The sequence below is a fragment of the Stegastes partitus genome, unplaced genomic scaffold (genome assembly GCF_000690725.1).
Source record: "Stegastes partitus isolate 25-593 unplaced genomic scaffold, Stegastes_partitus-1.0.2 Scaffold108, whole genome shotgun sequence".
Lineage (NCBI taxonomy): Eukaryota > Metazoa > Chordata > Actinopteri > Pomacentridae > Stegastes > Stegastes partitus.
The window spans coordinates 503,398-519,823 of NW_007577839.1; the positions used below are offsets into that span (position 1 = coordinate 503,398).

The 16,426-nt window shown below is 42.4% G+C and overlaps 1 protein-coding gene across 1 annotated transcript; it reads right to left on the reverse strand.

Annotated features, from left to right (window-relative positions):
* Positions 1-5,260: 5,260 nt before the first annotated feature.
* Positions 5,261-5,944, reverse strand: bhlhe23 (basic helix-loop-helix family, member e23). Its single transcript, XM_008277831.1, has one exon. It carries the CDS (start codon positions 5,942-5,944, stop codon positions 5,261-5,263), a length of 684 nt encoding a protein of 227 aa, XP_008276053.1.
* Positions 5,945-16,426: the final 10,482 nt, after the last annotated feature.

The window sequence follows — 16,426 nt, forward strand, 5'->3', positions numbered from 1 at the left end:
ACAAAGTGTAGTCCATGTATGTGAGAGGAGGAGGTTATGGTATGTACCAAAGGCTCAACACAGAGATGATTGTTGACCCCAGGGCTTTGCATGTACATTTGTCCAGTGAGCTGAGGTGTGTTTGCGCTGTGTATGTGTGTGTGTGTGCATGTGTGAGTGTTTGCTCACCACCAGTCTTGTATCTGTGGGGCCATTACAGAGATTAGGCAGTGCTACAATAACGGATGCCCCCGTTTGTCAGCTCATATTCTCTGTCAAGACAACAAGCTAAAAGAGAAAGAGTGAGTGTGATGAGCACGGCGATAGGAAAAAAGGGGGAGGGACTGTGGGAGGAGAGGAGGAGAGACATGAAGGCATGTTTGCAGGAGAAATGAGGAGGAGGAGGAGAAAATAGAGGCTTAAAACAAAGTGGAGGGGAAGCCTTGCAACAAAAACGGTCACTTGAGAATAGAGACGGCCTGAGATGTACTGCTTCATAAGCCTCATCCACTTTAAAGGAGCACCTGTGAGGGATAACTGCAGCCCCGAACAGGACATCATATTCAACAATGGCTCAGACTGTTGTCATCCAGTGCCGCCTATCCCTCCTCCATCTCCTCTCCCTCCCACCAGGCCCAATTTGGCCCCTGCCACACTGTCTGGGTCTACCATGCGTGGTGTCAGGTGCCTTGTGGCGATAGGCAAAACGCTTTGCATGGCTGCCATGTTTCGAGGGTTTTTCAGCCATATGAGCACAAAACACAGGCAGACACACACACGCACAATGCAAAAAAATACACAGACACATACAAATAGACATCCCCACTCCTACCCCCCTCCTCTTTGGGCGTCTGATTAACGAATGAAGGGCCCCGGCCCATCCTGCTGTACTTGCAGCAACGTCGCCCCGAATCACATGGCTGCTCGGAACCAACTGACTCACCCGCTCATTGCTTCCGACAAGGCGGGACTGGGAGGGACGATGAAGTGTGATGTCATAGTGAAGCAGGGAAGTTGTGGGGGTCCATGGACGGGTGGGGGGGGGGAGGCGTCCTTACAGTGCCACCGCCGGCACTCTTATCTCCTCAGCACCACTTCTCTTTTTCCATGTCCTCTGCCCTCTTTCTACTACCTCACACACTGATGAACCACCCCAACACACACACACACACACACACACTGCAACCGACTTGTCTAGGCCCATTGTTTATCTCACATCCTCACCCCCTTCCCCCCTTCGTGAACCTGCTCAAAAAACAAGTCTTCTGATGCCACGTCACATCCAACACCTCGACTATGCTTCCGTGAGCAAATTTTAATGAAAAGGAAAAATCTCCAACGTTTTATAAACCCCTCGGTCGCCCCACTATAAGCATAATCGGACTTGAAGTATGTTCATTTTCCTTCAAGGCCCCTGTTGTAAGTGCAGCGTGTGTGTGTGTGAGATGGAGTGCTACAATGTGCATCAGACACATGAGCTTGCACATGGAGAGAACTTAATTAGAGAAAACAGCGCTGTCAGATGCATTAGGCAGAGGTACGCACTTAAGGGCATATGGTTTTAGTAGTATACCATCGGGTTGGAGAAAAGCACACAAACATACCTCAAAGCTCCGAGCCATGCTAATGAAATCACTCCCTTTCTATCCCACTGAGAGCAAACACAAATGTTTACAGACATCACACAGTCTGTCCGTACTCCTGCACCACACTGGGCTGTCGTGAGAGTGGTAGAAGCACTGACTGTGGTGCGGCGTGTTTGTCTCAATAAAGACACTGTCAACAAGCGACAAAAGGTGAGAACAGGCGGCAAGATGTCACTCTAAAATAGTACTTTTAAATGTCGCTGCACTGTCCGTGGTTTATTTTATTCTGTCATTTTTAACCTGTATTTCAATCTCCTTTAATTATAAGCTTTTAACAGATTGCATGCATTTTAATTGAGCATTTTTATCATACTTTTCAACAAAAGTCAGCAACAGCATATCTATAAATTGACAGATGAAATAATGTTTGTCTGCAATACTCCTACTACCTGTTTGGAAAATTTGTCTTTGTGAGAAGCACACAGGGATGACGCAGGTTAAAATGCATTTTTATTTTTACATTCAGTGTGTGTGAGGTGACTCAGTCGGATGCAACCGAAATATATTTGTTGTATATTTTGAGTACACGTAACTGTCCTTCTATGTACTGCATTTATAACATGCAGTAATAATTTTAGATACTGTTTTATTATTGCAGACATTTTTCAGAAAGGCTCACTTTTAGTTTTTCTACATCCTGACACACACAGCAGACCTTTTAACACTGACCAGGGCATATTCAGGCATTGATCTGTTTTCTGTGTCGCATCCACAGAATATTACAGTTGTGTGATTTTAACTGTGGGGATGAAAGAAATCTGCTTGTGTGTTTGTTTTAGCTGATTTTTATTGTCTTTAAAACACACAATTAACTAAGTGTCTAAACCAGTTTCCTTTATCAAAACATCAAATTGTAATTATATGACAGTGTGCTAGAATGGAAACACTAGAAGAGACATTAATTGTCCATTCACTAAAAATAAAGTGAATTGAAGTGATATAATTCACTTCTTTCTGCCATCGAACACTCAACACACACTCATACAATCAATACCATTGGCACTAAGCACGCTTTACCACTTTTTTCATCCTCAAATATAACTGTGAAAAAAAATGTAGTAATGTACTAATCTACAAAATTATCCTCATTGTACGGAGTGATAATTGGTGATTAATGTACACTCCATCTATTGCTGGCAGGCTTAAGAACCGGAAAGTATGTGACCTGCAAAATCACAAATCTGTCTAAATGTATAGATAGCCAACATGCCAAAGGACGCTCTGCCACCATGCACAGTGACGGCCATTAAGATAATAATGTGACACAATCAAACATATAGCCGAGCATCTCGACATCACAGGCCTATAGGGAGGAAAAAAAAGTGACCACCCAGTCATCCGTACACAAAAGCCACCATCTCATTTATGACAATTAGGCTGTACAGAGACTGATGGAGTGCACGGCCCGAGTCCTCACATCATTGGCAGCATTTGTCACATTTCATCCCCGCTGCCCCAACTGTCTCGTGGGGCCTCGGACTAGGCATGTGTCATCAGAGGGCCAATTTAAGATGCCATGGGTGGCCTGTTGTTGTGACATGTATCTAAACTGTTGGAGAGAGACTGCGGTGGATCACTTAGTGAATCTCTAGCTTGCATAAACAGCCAGGCTCCAATGTAAAAGTCTGATCTAATGCATTCTGAACCACAGTTTGTGTAAATGAACACAAATATTAATGTACACATGAAGGAAAAGCACCTGTGAGATTTAAAGTAAGGATTTCTGAAGTTTTAGCTCATGATTGTAAAAGCTGCATGCTGTTAATTGCAAAATCATTCAATTTAGCAAAAGTGGTGGTGAAGGAGGGAAAAAAGCATATAATCAATGCAAGAGCAGCGCAGTTTAATTCAGTACTACTTTGTGGATTTCACTTGAAATTATTAGCTCATCTCTGGTGTTAATTTAATCTACAAATACACTAAACTGCTGTTTTGTTAAGCCATGTGCTTTTATTTAAAGCCAGAAAATCCCAAATTGAAATATGAAGTAACACTACTATCAAGGTTGCACCCAGCAGACTAACATCAACAAAGGTCCACCAAGTGTCATTTTGCAGGTGAAGGTGCCTGCTGTCAGAAATATAAAAACAATCAAAGACAAAGAAAACCACAACCAAACACTTGTTTCCAGGAATGCACTTCAACCATAAACTGCACAGTTAGAAAAAAGAAATATCTATATATACACACACCTTCCACTAAATGCATCCACAGCCCAACCTGCAAAAGAAAACGGGCCCTGTAACGCTCACTGAATTAAGTCTACCAAAGAGACAGGGGCAGAAATCGTGTTAATAGCTGTCCAGGGTATAAGAGCCCCGCCAAGGAAAGCCTGCAATCACCCAAATAACCAGAGACAGGTCGTGGGTGCCCCGGGCGGCTCTTGCGCCCGTCCCCTCAGCGCCACCGACCCCACTGCGTGCCAAACGGGCCCCACCAGCCTCACTGAGCTCGTTAAGACCCATCTCTTAATGTCAGAGGCTTCTCATTGAAGAAGAGAAAGTTGCCAACTCATTTTTTTTTTTTTTTTTTGGAGGGTCACTTAGAGGGTGAGAACTAGAAATCATTTTAGCAGCGTGAGATCAGATTTTCAGATATTGCAGTGGCTCCAATTTCCGGTTCCATATTTTACGCATTTGCTTTGCGTAAAGTGGATTAGATTTCATAAACTACAACATATCGTTTCCAGAACATAATTAGCAAATAATACCAATAAGCAAAAAAAAGAAAATGTGTGTTGGAAAATCAATTTAAATAAGACATAACTTTGCGATTGTGTCTGGCTTGTTAGTGCGTATTTAAAGGTGCGTTTAAAGTTGTTGTGGAAATGAAGCAAACCGGGTCCGAGCATAGATATGTGTTTTAATTATAAAGACATATAAACAATATATGAAATCCATGTTGCAACACAACCAAAAAACGCTCCTGTCAGTTCATAGGCTGTTCCTTATATAACCATTAGTATAACCGGGCTTGAAGCAAGTGATTTTTTTTTTTCCCCCGAAGTTGTACAATACAATCATGTGAGATGTGCAATCACTTCAAATTAAAAACAAACAAACAAACAAACAAAAAAAACAAACTCGTCAACACATCGTATCAGAAAATATATCAGCCAACATCACATCAGATATTTTTTTCATCCCCCACATAGCATCATACAAGTCAGTCAAGGGAAGTCTTCTCATAAATTGCTGTTTTAAATCTAAAAATCCAGATTAGATCGCATTTCTTGGCATTTCTACTTGTTGTGTTGTTGTTGTTGAATGTTGCATAGATTACAAATGAGAGCTGGAAAATAAAAATGTACCCAGAATTTGGCCTGTAGTGTCTGCAACTACGAGCGACAAAAAGTGACAGGGTGGTGGTGGTGGTGGTGGTGGTGGAGGGGGGGACAAGAAGGCCTAAACAGTTCATTGTCTATGTAGCGTTTGTTGAATCTGGATGAAACATTGCAAGTATAATTACTTAACCATATCTTAAGATTATGCATTAGACTAAAAATCGTTTTATTTTTTTCCACAGAATGATTTTTAAAAATAACTAGAGTGGGAGAAAGAGAGAGAGAGAGAGAGCGAGAGAGAGAGATGGGTGCAGTAAAGGTAAAAGTTCGGGAAAGAGAGTTAAAAACCAAATCAAGGCTTGTCGTTACAGTGTTTGAAGAGACTCGACGGTGCCCCGGAATAAGTAGTGCACTTTTCGGCACAGGTGGCGAGTGCGGAACCCGAGAAGGGGTAGACGGCAGCCTGTCCAAAGGGCGCCAGGGCGGTGGGGATCGGTGAGGTTATGGTCTGTCCCTGGTTCAGATACGCCACCAGCCGCCTCATCTCCTCCAGAGCCTGAGCCTGCATGAGGATGTAGTTCTTGGCCAGGAGGAGAGTGGCTATTTTGGAGAGTTTTCTCACCGAGGGGCTGTGGGCGTAGGGAATAACGGCGCGCAGGCCGTCCAGCGCGTCGTTCAGGTCGTGCATCCTCCTCCTCTCCCGGGCGTTGATGCTGAGCCGCAGGGATCGCTGCTCCTTGGACTTCTTGGCCAGGGCCCCCCCGGGCTTGTCGTCCCCGAACGACGAGCCCCTCTTCCGGGACTCCAGCGAGTCGAAGCCGTCCTCGTCGTCGCTCGTGTGCTCCCCGCCGCTCTCGTTGGACTTCGCGGTCTGCCCGGAGAGGAAGTCGGTGGCCGGCGTGAGCGGGAAGCGGCCGGGACTTCCAGCACCATGGCCAGCGCCAAACCCGAAGGCTGACTGGCCGTAGCGCTGCGTCAGGTCGAGGAGCGCGTCGTTGCTGATGGACTTGAGCAGGTTCTCTTCGCTGACGTTCATTTTCTCTCTTCCAGAGCAGATTCGGACCAGGAAAAGTCTACTCTTCTCCTCCTTTTTTTTTTCTTTTCTCCTTTTTCTCCCCTCGTTCTTATCTTTTGTTTGGAAGCTTGTACTCACGTAGTTCTCTCTCCAAGAGTTGCTGTTTTCTAGGAGTTCCTCTCTTCTTCCCGTTCCTCTGTCAGCGCAGTGACTCTTCAAGAAGGAGGCTGTGAGTCTGAAGCTGAGCCTCTACATGCGTTCACCTCCTCTGTGCACTGCGCTCCCCCCTTGTTGCGCGCATAGCCCACGTTCAGCAACACTTCTCTAATTGTGCTCTGCGAGACTAGAGCTACTCGTGTCCCCCCTTTTTTTTCTTCTTCTTCTTCTTCTTCTGCTTCCTTTTCGTACAGTCGCCTTTCCCTCTCTCTCGTGCGTCTTTCTTGCCCTCCCTCGCCTTGGGCAGATTGTGACTGGCGCTCTGCCCTGCTCGCAAGTTAGTAGGAGCACGCGGCCCGCCGGGATTATCTGCCCGTCCAATCAGGGGGGCGTTTTAATTAACTCGCAGAAGAGCGCAGGTCTGCTCCCAATTTTCGATCATCAAGTGAGAACTGCAACGCAAACTGACACGCAGCCCGGCCACCGTTCGCTATGTTATACATATATATGGAGACAACATGTGTACCAAACAGAACGCAGAGGTCACCTGCTTTCTGGGGGAGATTGTGCTACAAAAAACAAACACAAGTAGCCTACTTACCTGTCTGGACATCAGGAAGTGAGCCATGAGGTTTGGGTACAGAAACACACTGACAGGACATGAGGCTGGTGATGTGACCTCCTGGTTCCTGTTTTTGTTGTTGTTCTGATCTAACGTTTTTGTGTTGCATCAGTTCATTCCGACCTGATGACAGGGCAGAGGCAGACACCTTGAGTTTTAGCTGGCAGCCTGCTCTGGACAGATCCCACAGATCTTACAAAGGAACTCCTCACACTGTGCAAGTGGGGTCAGCAGCCCATTCTCAGAGACACCTTAAAAGTTGCATCTTACACTGGTCAGTCAGTGATTTAGAGAAGGACAAACACACGGTGCATCAAGGAACCAATCCTCAAAACATTAAACTCCTTCATAAGTGTGATAATTAAAGGTTTCAAACATTTAGTAGCACTTTATACAAAAACATCAGCTGCTAACTCCATCCCTGTGATCTCACTGTTGAATAAAACCCTTATAGAGGCATCAAAGGTCAAAGGTCAGTAATAGTTATCAACATTATCATATAAGTGTAACACAAGTCATGAAATAAGGCTTGTTTTGCATGTGAAACATCTCCTAAGGTTAAGAAACAGGTGTCCTGACTGTCACCACCGAAGCAACTTAATAGTGAAGAGAAGGTTGCCACTGTGTGTCCAGTGTGGCGCATTACACCACCAAGAGGCCTCCCGTGATAAACCACAGCTCCACTTTCCTTACAGTTCTCCTCATATGACTCTGTTTATGTGATGGTGCCACCCTGTGGGGGAAGCTATAAAGAAATATTGCAGCACAGTGAATAGCAGCTCAGCGAGGGTCATAGTAAAGTACATGGTTTTTTTGTCAAGAATTCAAGAGGTTTTGATTCCATTCATCAGTTAATCTCGAGGTCATGTGAAGTGTTTGGGGGAAATTTCTGAAGTCCACCTTCAAAGAAAAAGGAAAAAGAAAAAGTTTTACTTCTTCTTGCCACTTCAATTGGATGTTTGACCTTCGCCGTGCAGAATGATGCAGAGTTCAACGCTAGAGGGGCTGTTTTCACCTTCATCTGCTGAAGGGGAAACGCTTTTCTCCTCTCATCTTAAACCTGAGTGTAAAGTGGGCCGTTCTAATCATATGCAAATGTAATCGCCGTCATGCGTTTGACAGATGGCGTTATTATGTTCTTGTTAATATTATTATTATGTTGCCTTATACTGCCTTGAAAACACTCTAATAAAACTGTGATTACAGACTTGTATTAAAACTGACACATATTATTAAATGGCATTTGGTGTATAATGACTTAACTATTTAGCTGTGGATTAAGCTGTTATTCTCATTTAATGCAGTGGTGGTCAAATATTTTCAACAGTGGTTGATTTTTGCTGCATTTTAATGCATTTAGAACAATTTCTGAGTACGTTTTCTGTAGCAGTGAACTGAAACAGCAGGAAAACACCATGCAAAAACAGAAAGTAACTGGAGTAAATATCAAAAAAATAAATAAAAGAAACACAAGATGAATGGATTCATTCAGCAGCGACCTTTTAAAACTGGTCAAAAGGTGCAGTGACAACAAAGATGTGCATTTCTGAATACAGCAGCTGATCAAAACAGCCAACACAGCATCAAAACACACACAAACCAGCCTAACCAATGCACAAAATATACATATATTTTGAATTCAGAGAAAATTTCACATGACAATATAAATATAAATACACTTAGATATAGATTTTGGTCTGGCATAGTTATGGAGAGAATAAGACAATCGACTGTTCTAACAGAAGACATGTTGACTTGTCATATTAAGAGACGCACCAGTGGTATTTTTACCATGACAGTCACTCAGTAAGTCTTGATAGGGTGACAGTGATTCACTATGCAGAATATCAGGACTGTAAAAATGGGGCAGTTAAATGAAATCCAGCAGTCATTTGTTTAATTTGTCAATTTTTATCTGTATTTTTTGGGGGGGGTTGGGGGTTTGGCTGTGACATATGGAAGTTCATTGCATTCACTCAGTTAAAAAAAAAATTAGACACCCTATCTCGTATTTACAAGACAAGATCTCGTAATCATGACATCAGGATCTCATAAGTACAAGAACAAATCTTGTAATTACGAGATCAGGATTTCGTAATTACAAGATCTTTTCTTGTAAATATGAGATAGGGTGTCTAATTTTTTTTCACACACTGACATGTAAAAAAATAAAAAAAGCCCACAACTCCAAAAAGAAAACCCAATAAGACATGAGAATTTTTCACATATTGAAAGATGTAGGCTATAGCTACAATACACAGCTTCTCATTTTTTGTCAGGCAAAACTCTACAATCTCCCTGCTTCACAGATGTTAATGTGCCACTTTTTAACATCTGGTCATACAGATGTTAGAGAAAAGAAAACACTAATCGATCACTGCTGCTGCACTGCTCCCTGTGGGTTAACATTTTCTTCTTCAAAATCAGCCATCTTATTAATGAATGCGATTAAGAAACACAAGAAATGTCATAAGTCTGTCTGTCTGTCTGTCTGTCAGTGTGGCTACAAGTACAACACACTCCACTGCAGCAATGTCTTTCTGGACCATGTGATGGTTTGACACTCAAAAACGAATGTATGACACTTCAGCCAGCAGATGGCAGAAAAGTCCATGAATTGAGAAAATACTTGGAATGCATTAAAATGGACAACACATTGTTTGTCTGTAAAAGCAATTTGGTATTTCTGGGTGTCATTTTTGGTGATTACGGTCTGTTAATTCTATCCACTTGATACCTATTCGTGCTAATCGCGCTGTGGTTAAATCTAAAAAAGCCTATTTGTAAAGAAGATTTACACCAAATAAAAGCTTCGGTATGTACGTCTTCAAAAAAGAAGCAACATTACTAACTTTTAAACTACTCTCCGGAGTAACAAATGTGCCAAGTGCATGCAATTAAAGGTACAGCTTTGCTTGTCCACTGAGATCACATCCCCTAGCGTTCAGCTCACAGCACTACATTGAGTCGTCACCTTTTTTTTTTTTTTCCGGCGGGACCGGGCGCTAAAAGCTTCTGATTCACACAGAACGGAAGAAATGCAAAAGTGTCAACACGCCAACTAATAAAACATGATGCTTTTAAAGCCTGTGCTGCAGCTCCGTGTCGCCATGGCAACTGCAGGCTCAGCTGCCATGCAATGGTGGCATACCACGTTCAGCTGTGACTGTGTGCGCTGAGAGGAAGGGCCTCATGTTGCAGTGAGAGAGGAGGGCCACCATGGGGCAGGAAAGTATTTGCTATTTGGTTGCAGCCGCATTTGACAGGAACAATGCATATGTGCATGTGGACATGTGTGTGTCGATGTGTGCGTGCATGCACACATGCAGCTGCAAGCGTCCACGCTGCACATACATGCAGGCACCATAGCAGAGGTTATTTTTGGTTTTTGTGAAGAAGATGCAGTGGAATCAAAATATTTCTACGGGTAAAGTGGGGCTGATATTCAGAGTTACACCAGGTCTTCATTACTGCTAACATGTTGTATATGAAGCCCAGCAGGATGCACACATGAGAGTTTTTCTCTGCAGGCTGTTTCTCATATCCTAATTTTCAGCACTACTCTTTCTGTCTGACTCACTCCCCCTTTCTCTCTCTCTCTCTCTCTCTCTCTCTCTCTCTCTCACACACACACACACACACACACACACACACATGCACACACATCAAAGTGCTGCTCTGAGTAAAGATGGAACAGGCTCCTTTGATCTCTCCCTGCCGACTCTGATTAATGTGTGGATTTACAGTGCAGACCTACAGGGACCTGGCAGCCAAGACACCCCTCTGCTGCACTGGAATCTAGTTTTCATTGCAAATAATTACAGCCCCTTTATTTTATTCATTGCTGCAATCATGATGCTTCCAGTAAAAAAAAAAAAAAAGGCACTCATGAAACAAACCCAAGCCTCTCTCAAACATAAGCACCAAAATCTCCCAAACCTCACCGCTGCCACAAATCACAGGATACCGTATACGCCGTGCCTTCCCAATCAGAGAGATTACACAAACTTTCAGTTTTGCAAAGTCTCTCCCCTGAATCAAAACCTTTAGTTTCATCTCAGAGTAGATGAGAAGTTAGTTAGCTGGAGATAGCTGTGATCGGTGCGGCGAATGTTTAATTCAGCCGCTCTTGGCAGTCGGTTGAAATGGTGGGTACAGTGTTGGTGTTTGGTGCGAGGCTTGCTGACAAAAAAACGGAGCGAATGTTGGAGAAATTTAGCATTGAGCATCAAAGGAAGTGTTTGCAGAGCACACATTGCACATTGTACTTTGTGCGTTGCCCATTGCACCCACGTTTCATCACAAGCCAAGCCAAAATAAGTAAACAAAGTGCCCACTCTTGACTTTGTCTTCGTTCTTTTTTACCCCCATAATTCTGTCCTCCCTGCCTCTCCTCACTCCACATCTCTTTCTCTCTCTTTCTCCCCCTCTCTCCATTTTTGTCTCCCCTCACTGCAGTGCAATGCAGATTTTTCACAGGGTGGAGGTATGGTAGAGATAGGCGGGGTCCCATGAATAATTGTTGAAGATATTTTTACTCTGACCCACTTTGGAGTCCCTTTCGCCCCCCTTAAAGGTGCCGCAGCCCTATTCTGTATTAAGTCAACATCGGATGTTTAAATGAGTGCCGCAAAGAAACGGAACCAATCCGCAAGTGAGTTGTGTGGTCTCAGCTGTCGAATGCGTCTCCAGAGCTTTCTAAGTACCTGAGTCCAATATCGCCACAATGACCTCTCACCAGCTTTACCGAGGGATGCCTTGGACTTGAGAAATATATTTCCTGAAAAACACATCAAGTGGTCTTCCAGTCTTGCAATACTCCACTCCATAAACTGTGAATTGTTTAAAGTGGAGGCGTTACTTAAAAATAGGAATGAATCTTTAGCACCGAAACCTCAAAGTAAATTGACCAAAGGGCCGCAATGGAGTATTATTGCGGTTACTTAAAGCTGACAACCAATAAAATCCCAATACTGACTGTGACAATTCTGTTGATGCTACATGTGAATTATTTTTTACCTTTTTATAATTTTTATTTTTTTTTACAGTGGATGAAAAAAACCAATGTGCAAAACAGCTATCAGCACTAACAGGTGCTCACAGTTGTCCATCAACCAAACAGGAGGAGCAAGTCTCGCCATAGTCTGCAGGCAGCCAGGAATATAGTCTCCTCAGGCACCAAATCCACTGTCTGTTCACGAACAAGCCCCAAAAGCTTCCAAGTGGTCACCTCAGTATTCTTCGGGCTGGGAGACTGGCATTTAAGGAAGTATTGTGGGTGGTGAGTTTGTACGAGAGCTGGTAGCAGCTGAGTTAAGTCAGGTAAACAGGGTTTTTTTTAGAGTTGAATGATCTAATCAGCAAAGCTATGGTAAACCTCGAGAGGAAAACGTGATTCAGTCAGTGACCACCTGCACTGCTTAAAACAAGCTTAACTCTGTATGTCACACAATACTCGGCTGAGTGTGTAATCATGCTTCAGGTTGCAATGCTTCTCTTTTGATGTTAGCAGTTAGTAAGTTAGAAAGAGCTTTTGCAAGTGTCTTTGGAGGCTATTTCCATATTTCTGTGCCTACCCTGTAAGAACTAGACTTAAAAAAAGAATCAGTGCAAAAGATTTGTTTGTTTGCTGCTGCAGTTTGGTTGATGGTTAAACAGTTTCTGAGTGCCTGTCAGAGCTAATAAACATTTTTCATACTTTTATTGTCTCCAATTAATTTCCTGTTTCTGCTGCTGTCATAACACAGATATGTAAGAATATGAGCTGGTAGATTTTTTATTTTTTTTTAATTTACTGGAAAAATGACAGGAGTACAGTCACCATAATTTCACACTAAATTTCACATGTTGTAAGCTTCATTGACATGTTCATATTTATATCGGCACATAGCTGAAACCTAAAAACTTTTAATGTTTTATATATTAGGAGATCTGGATCCACATGCTGTATACTAAGGGAATATGATACTCAAATGTCCTGGCATGAAATGGGTTGAACCAGCAAAAGACAGCGAGAATCCGAGCAGAGCACTGCAGCAGCATAAAAAGAAAATGCAACGGCTTACTAATGGTCTTACTGGCTTTAACAGACGACATCACATCACCCCAATCTTGGCTCCTCTCCGTTGGCTCCATGTTTGGTTTAGAATTGATTTTACTGATCACTTTTAAAGCTCGCCCAGGTCTGACTCCAAGCTGCATAGCAGAAATGTTGACCCCATATGAGCCAGCTCAGAGGCTGAGATCCTCAGGTGGGGGCCCTTCTGGCTGTTCCAAAGTCGAGATTTAAAGCTAAAAATGACCCTTTTTTTTGCCAGCAGGGCCCATAAGCTTTGAAACAACCTGCCTAAAAAGATAAGGCTAGCAGAGCCAGAGAGCTCTTTTAAATCACGTATTAAAACCCATTTTTCTAGGTACACATTAATGTGACATGCTCTTTTTATTGCTTAATAAGCTTTTTATTGGTTATTAGGATTTTATTGCTACTATTATTTTATTTGTATTTGGTAAAATTGACATATTGCATTTATATTGTTGCGTCTGTCATCCTTTTGTTCACTTTAATTTTACCTTTACTATTATTACTGTCGCATTTGAAATGTGATGCAATCTGCAGTTGAATCAGTGACAACTAATCTTTCAGTGTAACAAACAAAACAAAGCCTACAGAAAGAGCCAAGGCAACAGAAACAATCGTGATGTGACAGCAACTGAAGACAGGTAGCTAATAAGGCATTAACCTAATCTACTAAATGGTGCTTTTGCAGGCTTTTTGTATATTGAATAAAACAGTCTGAACCAGTAACAGAATGATTTCTAACTGAAATGAAATTGCATATAAACAGTGCCTTAACATTATGGAGTTAAGAATGATCCGTTATTGATTACACAATAATGTGTGGATAGCTCAGACAAACATGCCACTGCACAAATTATCCCAGTGAGAACTGATATGCGAGATATGCAGAGGAGTGACTCTGACTAGTTTTTAAGAAGTTCAGTTTCACTCAGTGATAACGACATTTGAGAAATAGTTGTTTCAAACATCGCTAAGGCATCTTGACATTTTCCATAGAAGCCAAGTTGCTGTGAGTTTTACAGCCACCCTCAGTCAGCGATCAAGCAGGAACCTCACCATGACAGAAACTAGATTTTGAGCTGAAAAGAAGTGCATTGTTGTGAGAGCTTGGACGAAGGAAAAAACTCTAAGTCAACATCCATGTTTGCAAGACTAACACCTCCATACAGATAAGTGTTGGGTTTTAACTGCTTGCGTTCACTGTTCCTGCTGTAGATGAATGACAGATTTGATGCATATAGATTTGCTCACATGTGCAAGACTTCAGCATCTTTGTATAAAAGATATTCCTCCTGTGTTTCTTGTTTTATAGTTGTTTCTATGACCAAGCTGTATAAAGCTAAGCAATAGCTTAGCATTGCAGAAAAACTGAAAGCAGAAGCCAGGGGGATGTTGCAAATCAAGTTTAACATAGTCAGACTTTCTTTATGTGAACTATGTCAACATAACCTGAAACCCAATCCAGGATCAGGGCATGTACTTTAAAAGAGGGCATTTATCGTGTCTTTAGATGTGTCGCGTCATAGACGTCTTCTGTCCCAAATCACGTCCCCCCTACCCTCACATAAGAGGAGCAGGTTGTCATAATGGAGAATTGTTTTTGTTCACAGTAAAAGGTGCCGTCACTGCAAATGATTCAAGAGGGATGCTGATAAGAAATTGTTAATCATGTTAATCAATACATCTATTTTTTAGCTCACTATCAATGCAGCTGTTTATTTAAAACATGACAGCTGCACATTAGAGCTCGGAGACTTTAAACTTCATACATTTAAACATGATGCTCAAGAAGTGCATTAAGGTCTGACACTGTCCCATAATGACAAGTATGTGGAAAAGCACTTTAGTCTGTGGAACAATCAAAGTAATAGTACATATTACAAGTTGAATAATTGATGTAATAAATAGACTAATGCAAATAGACAAATCAATTCTTTAATCTGTGTTTTATTAAGTGCAATATCAGACATGTAAAACTACCACTACCTGAATGCATGTCGTTTCCAATGACAACACAATGCATATAGTTTGTTCTACTATCACTGCACAGCTTTGTTAAATGGTATCAGTTACATACAACAGGTTTGCAGAGATAATGTTTTCCCTCAGCTGAGAATCTGTAATGTTCATCCATCCATCCATCCATCCATCCATCCATCCATCATCTATACACCGCTTAATCCTCACTAGGGTCGTGGGGGGCTGGAGCCCAGCGGACTTAGGGCGAAGACAGGTCACCAGTCTATCGCAGGGCGACACTTAGAGACAGACAACCAAGCACACTCACATTCACACCTACGGACAATTTAGAATCACCAGTTAACCTCAACATGTTTTTGGACTTGTGGGAGGAAGCTGGATGAATCCACGCTGCACGGGGAGAACATGCAAACTCCACGCAGAAAGATCCCGGTACCAACACCGGGACGAGAACCGGCAACCTTCTTGCTCCTTAAACCTTCTTTAACAGTGCTACCAACTGCGCCACCTTGCAGCCCCTGTAATGTTCATAGAGAATAAAAGGATTGATGAAAGGGTGGCGCCTCTTGCAGTTAATTTAATTTCCAAAGTCTGAACATCAGCAGGCTAGCTGTGCAGCATCAGTTACCATGGTGATCTAGCAGGTTAAAAGAGCCACCTTTTTGACATTGAAAATTGTGGCTTTAGGCTCAACATCCCTCATTAACCCATTAATCTCACTTTATAGTATACACCACTGGCTCAGTCCAAAGTTCATAACCACCTTCACTAGAGCCTCTAAAGTGCTCCAGTTAACAAGCTGCATTTTGTTGTTTCATTTGTTCAAAAACTGAAAAAAAACAAACAAGTCATAGCTTGAAGGGGAGTTAAGAACAAGGTGCAGTAGATTTCCTGTCATCACAGTGGTGACTCCTGGAATTCACCACACATGGGGAGAAATTGTTCCATCAAAGAAATTCCCATTAAACTAATGTGCTAATGTTTTCACTGCCGGCTGACCACTGCTAACTGTGTGAGCTACTTCAGTGCTATCTAATAGACTGCAGTGACTTGGTTTGACAGTGTTGTGTTATGTAACTTTTGTTACCTTGCAGGTCAGAGTGGTCCTTTGCATCTCTCCAGTCCTGATGATATCAGCGGGTAAGGTGACCTCTCTGCCCTCCTGCTGCATCTGTCCCTCCTGGTTTCTCCTGATAATAATTAACATAATATAGTTTCAAGTAAGAAAATAAACGTTGAACGGCAGTGAATTCGAACTGGTCAGAACAAGCCAAGAGCCAGCTGTGGCTGCACGAACACGAGGACAAGGACAGACATCGTAGAGACAATGAGACTTGCAGCCAGCTGACCAGAAAGGCTAAGAAGTAATGCAAATGTTGTCATGGTTAACTGAAAATGACAGAACTTGATGGTGACTTCATCAGACACCATCCATTGGACATGTCACAAAAAAGACTGAAGGTCAAATCTTGTGTGGTGAATTGTTTTTTTGTCATGTCAGAGTTATCTTTTGTGCTCACTGCGTAAACTTAACTCAGTGCTTTACTGATTTAAACTTTTCAGCTAGTCTCGGCTTAACAGTGGTTAAGAAACATGCCTGCTGGTTATCATCCTTCACCTTTCAGCTAAATTAGCCCAATTTGAAAAGTTAGCTCGAACTTTATCT

Excerpts from the sequence above, each read along its gene's own strand:
- bhlhe23 (XM_008277831.1), bottom strand. The coding sequence starts at position 5,944 with ATGAACGTCAGCGAAGAGAACCTGCTCAAGTCCATCAGCAACGACGCG.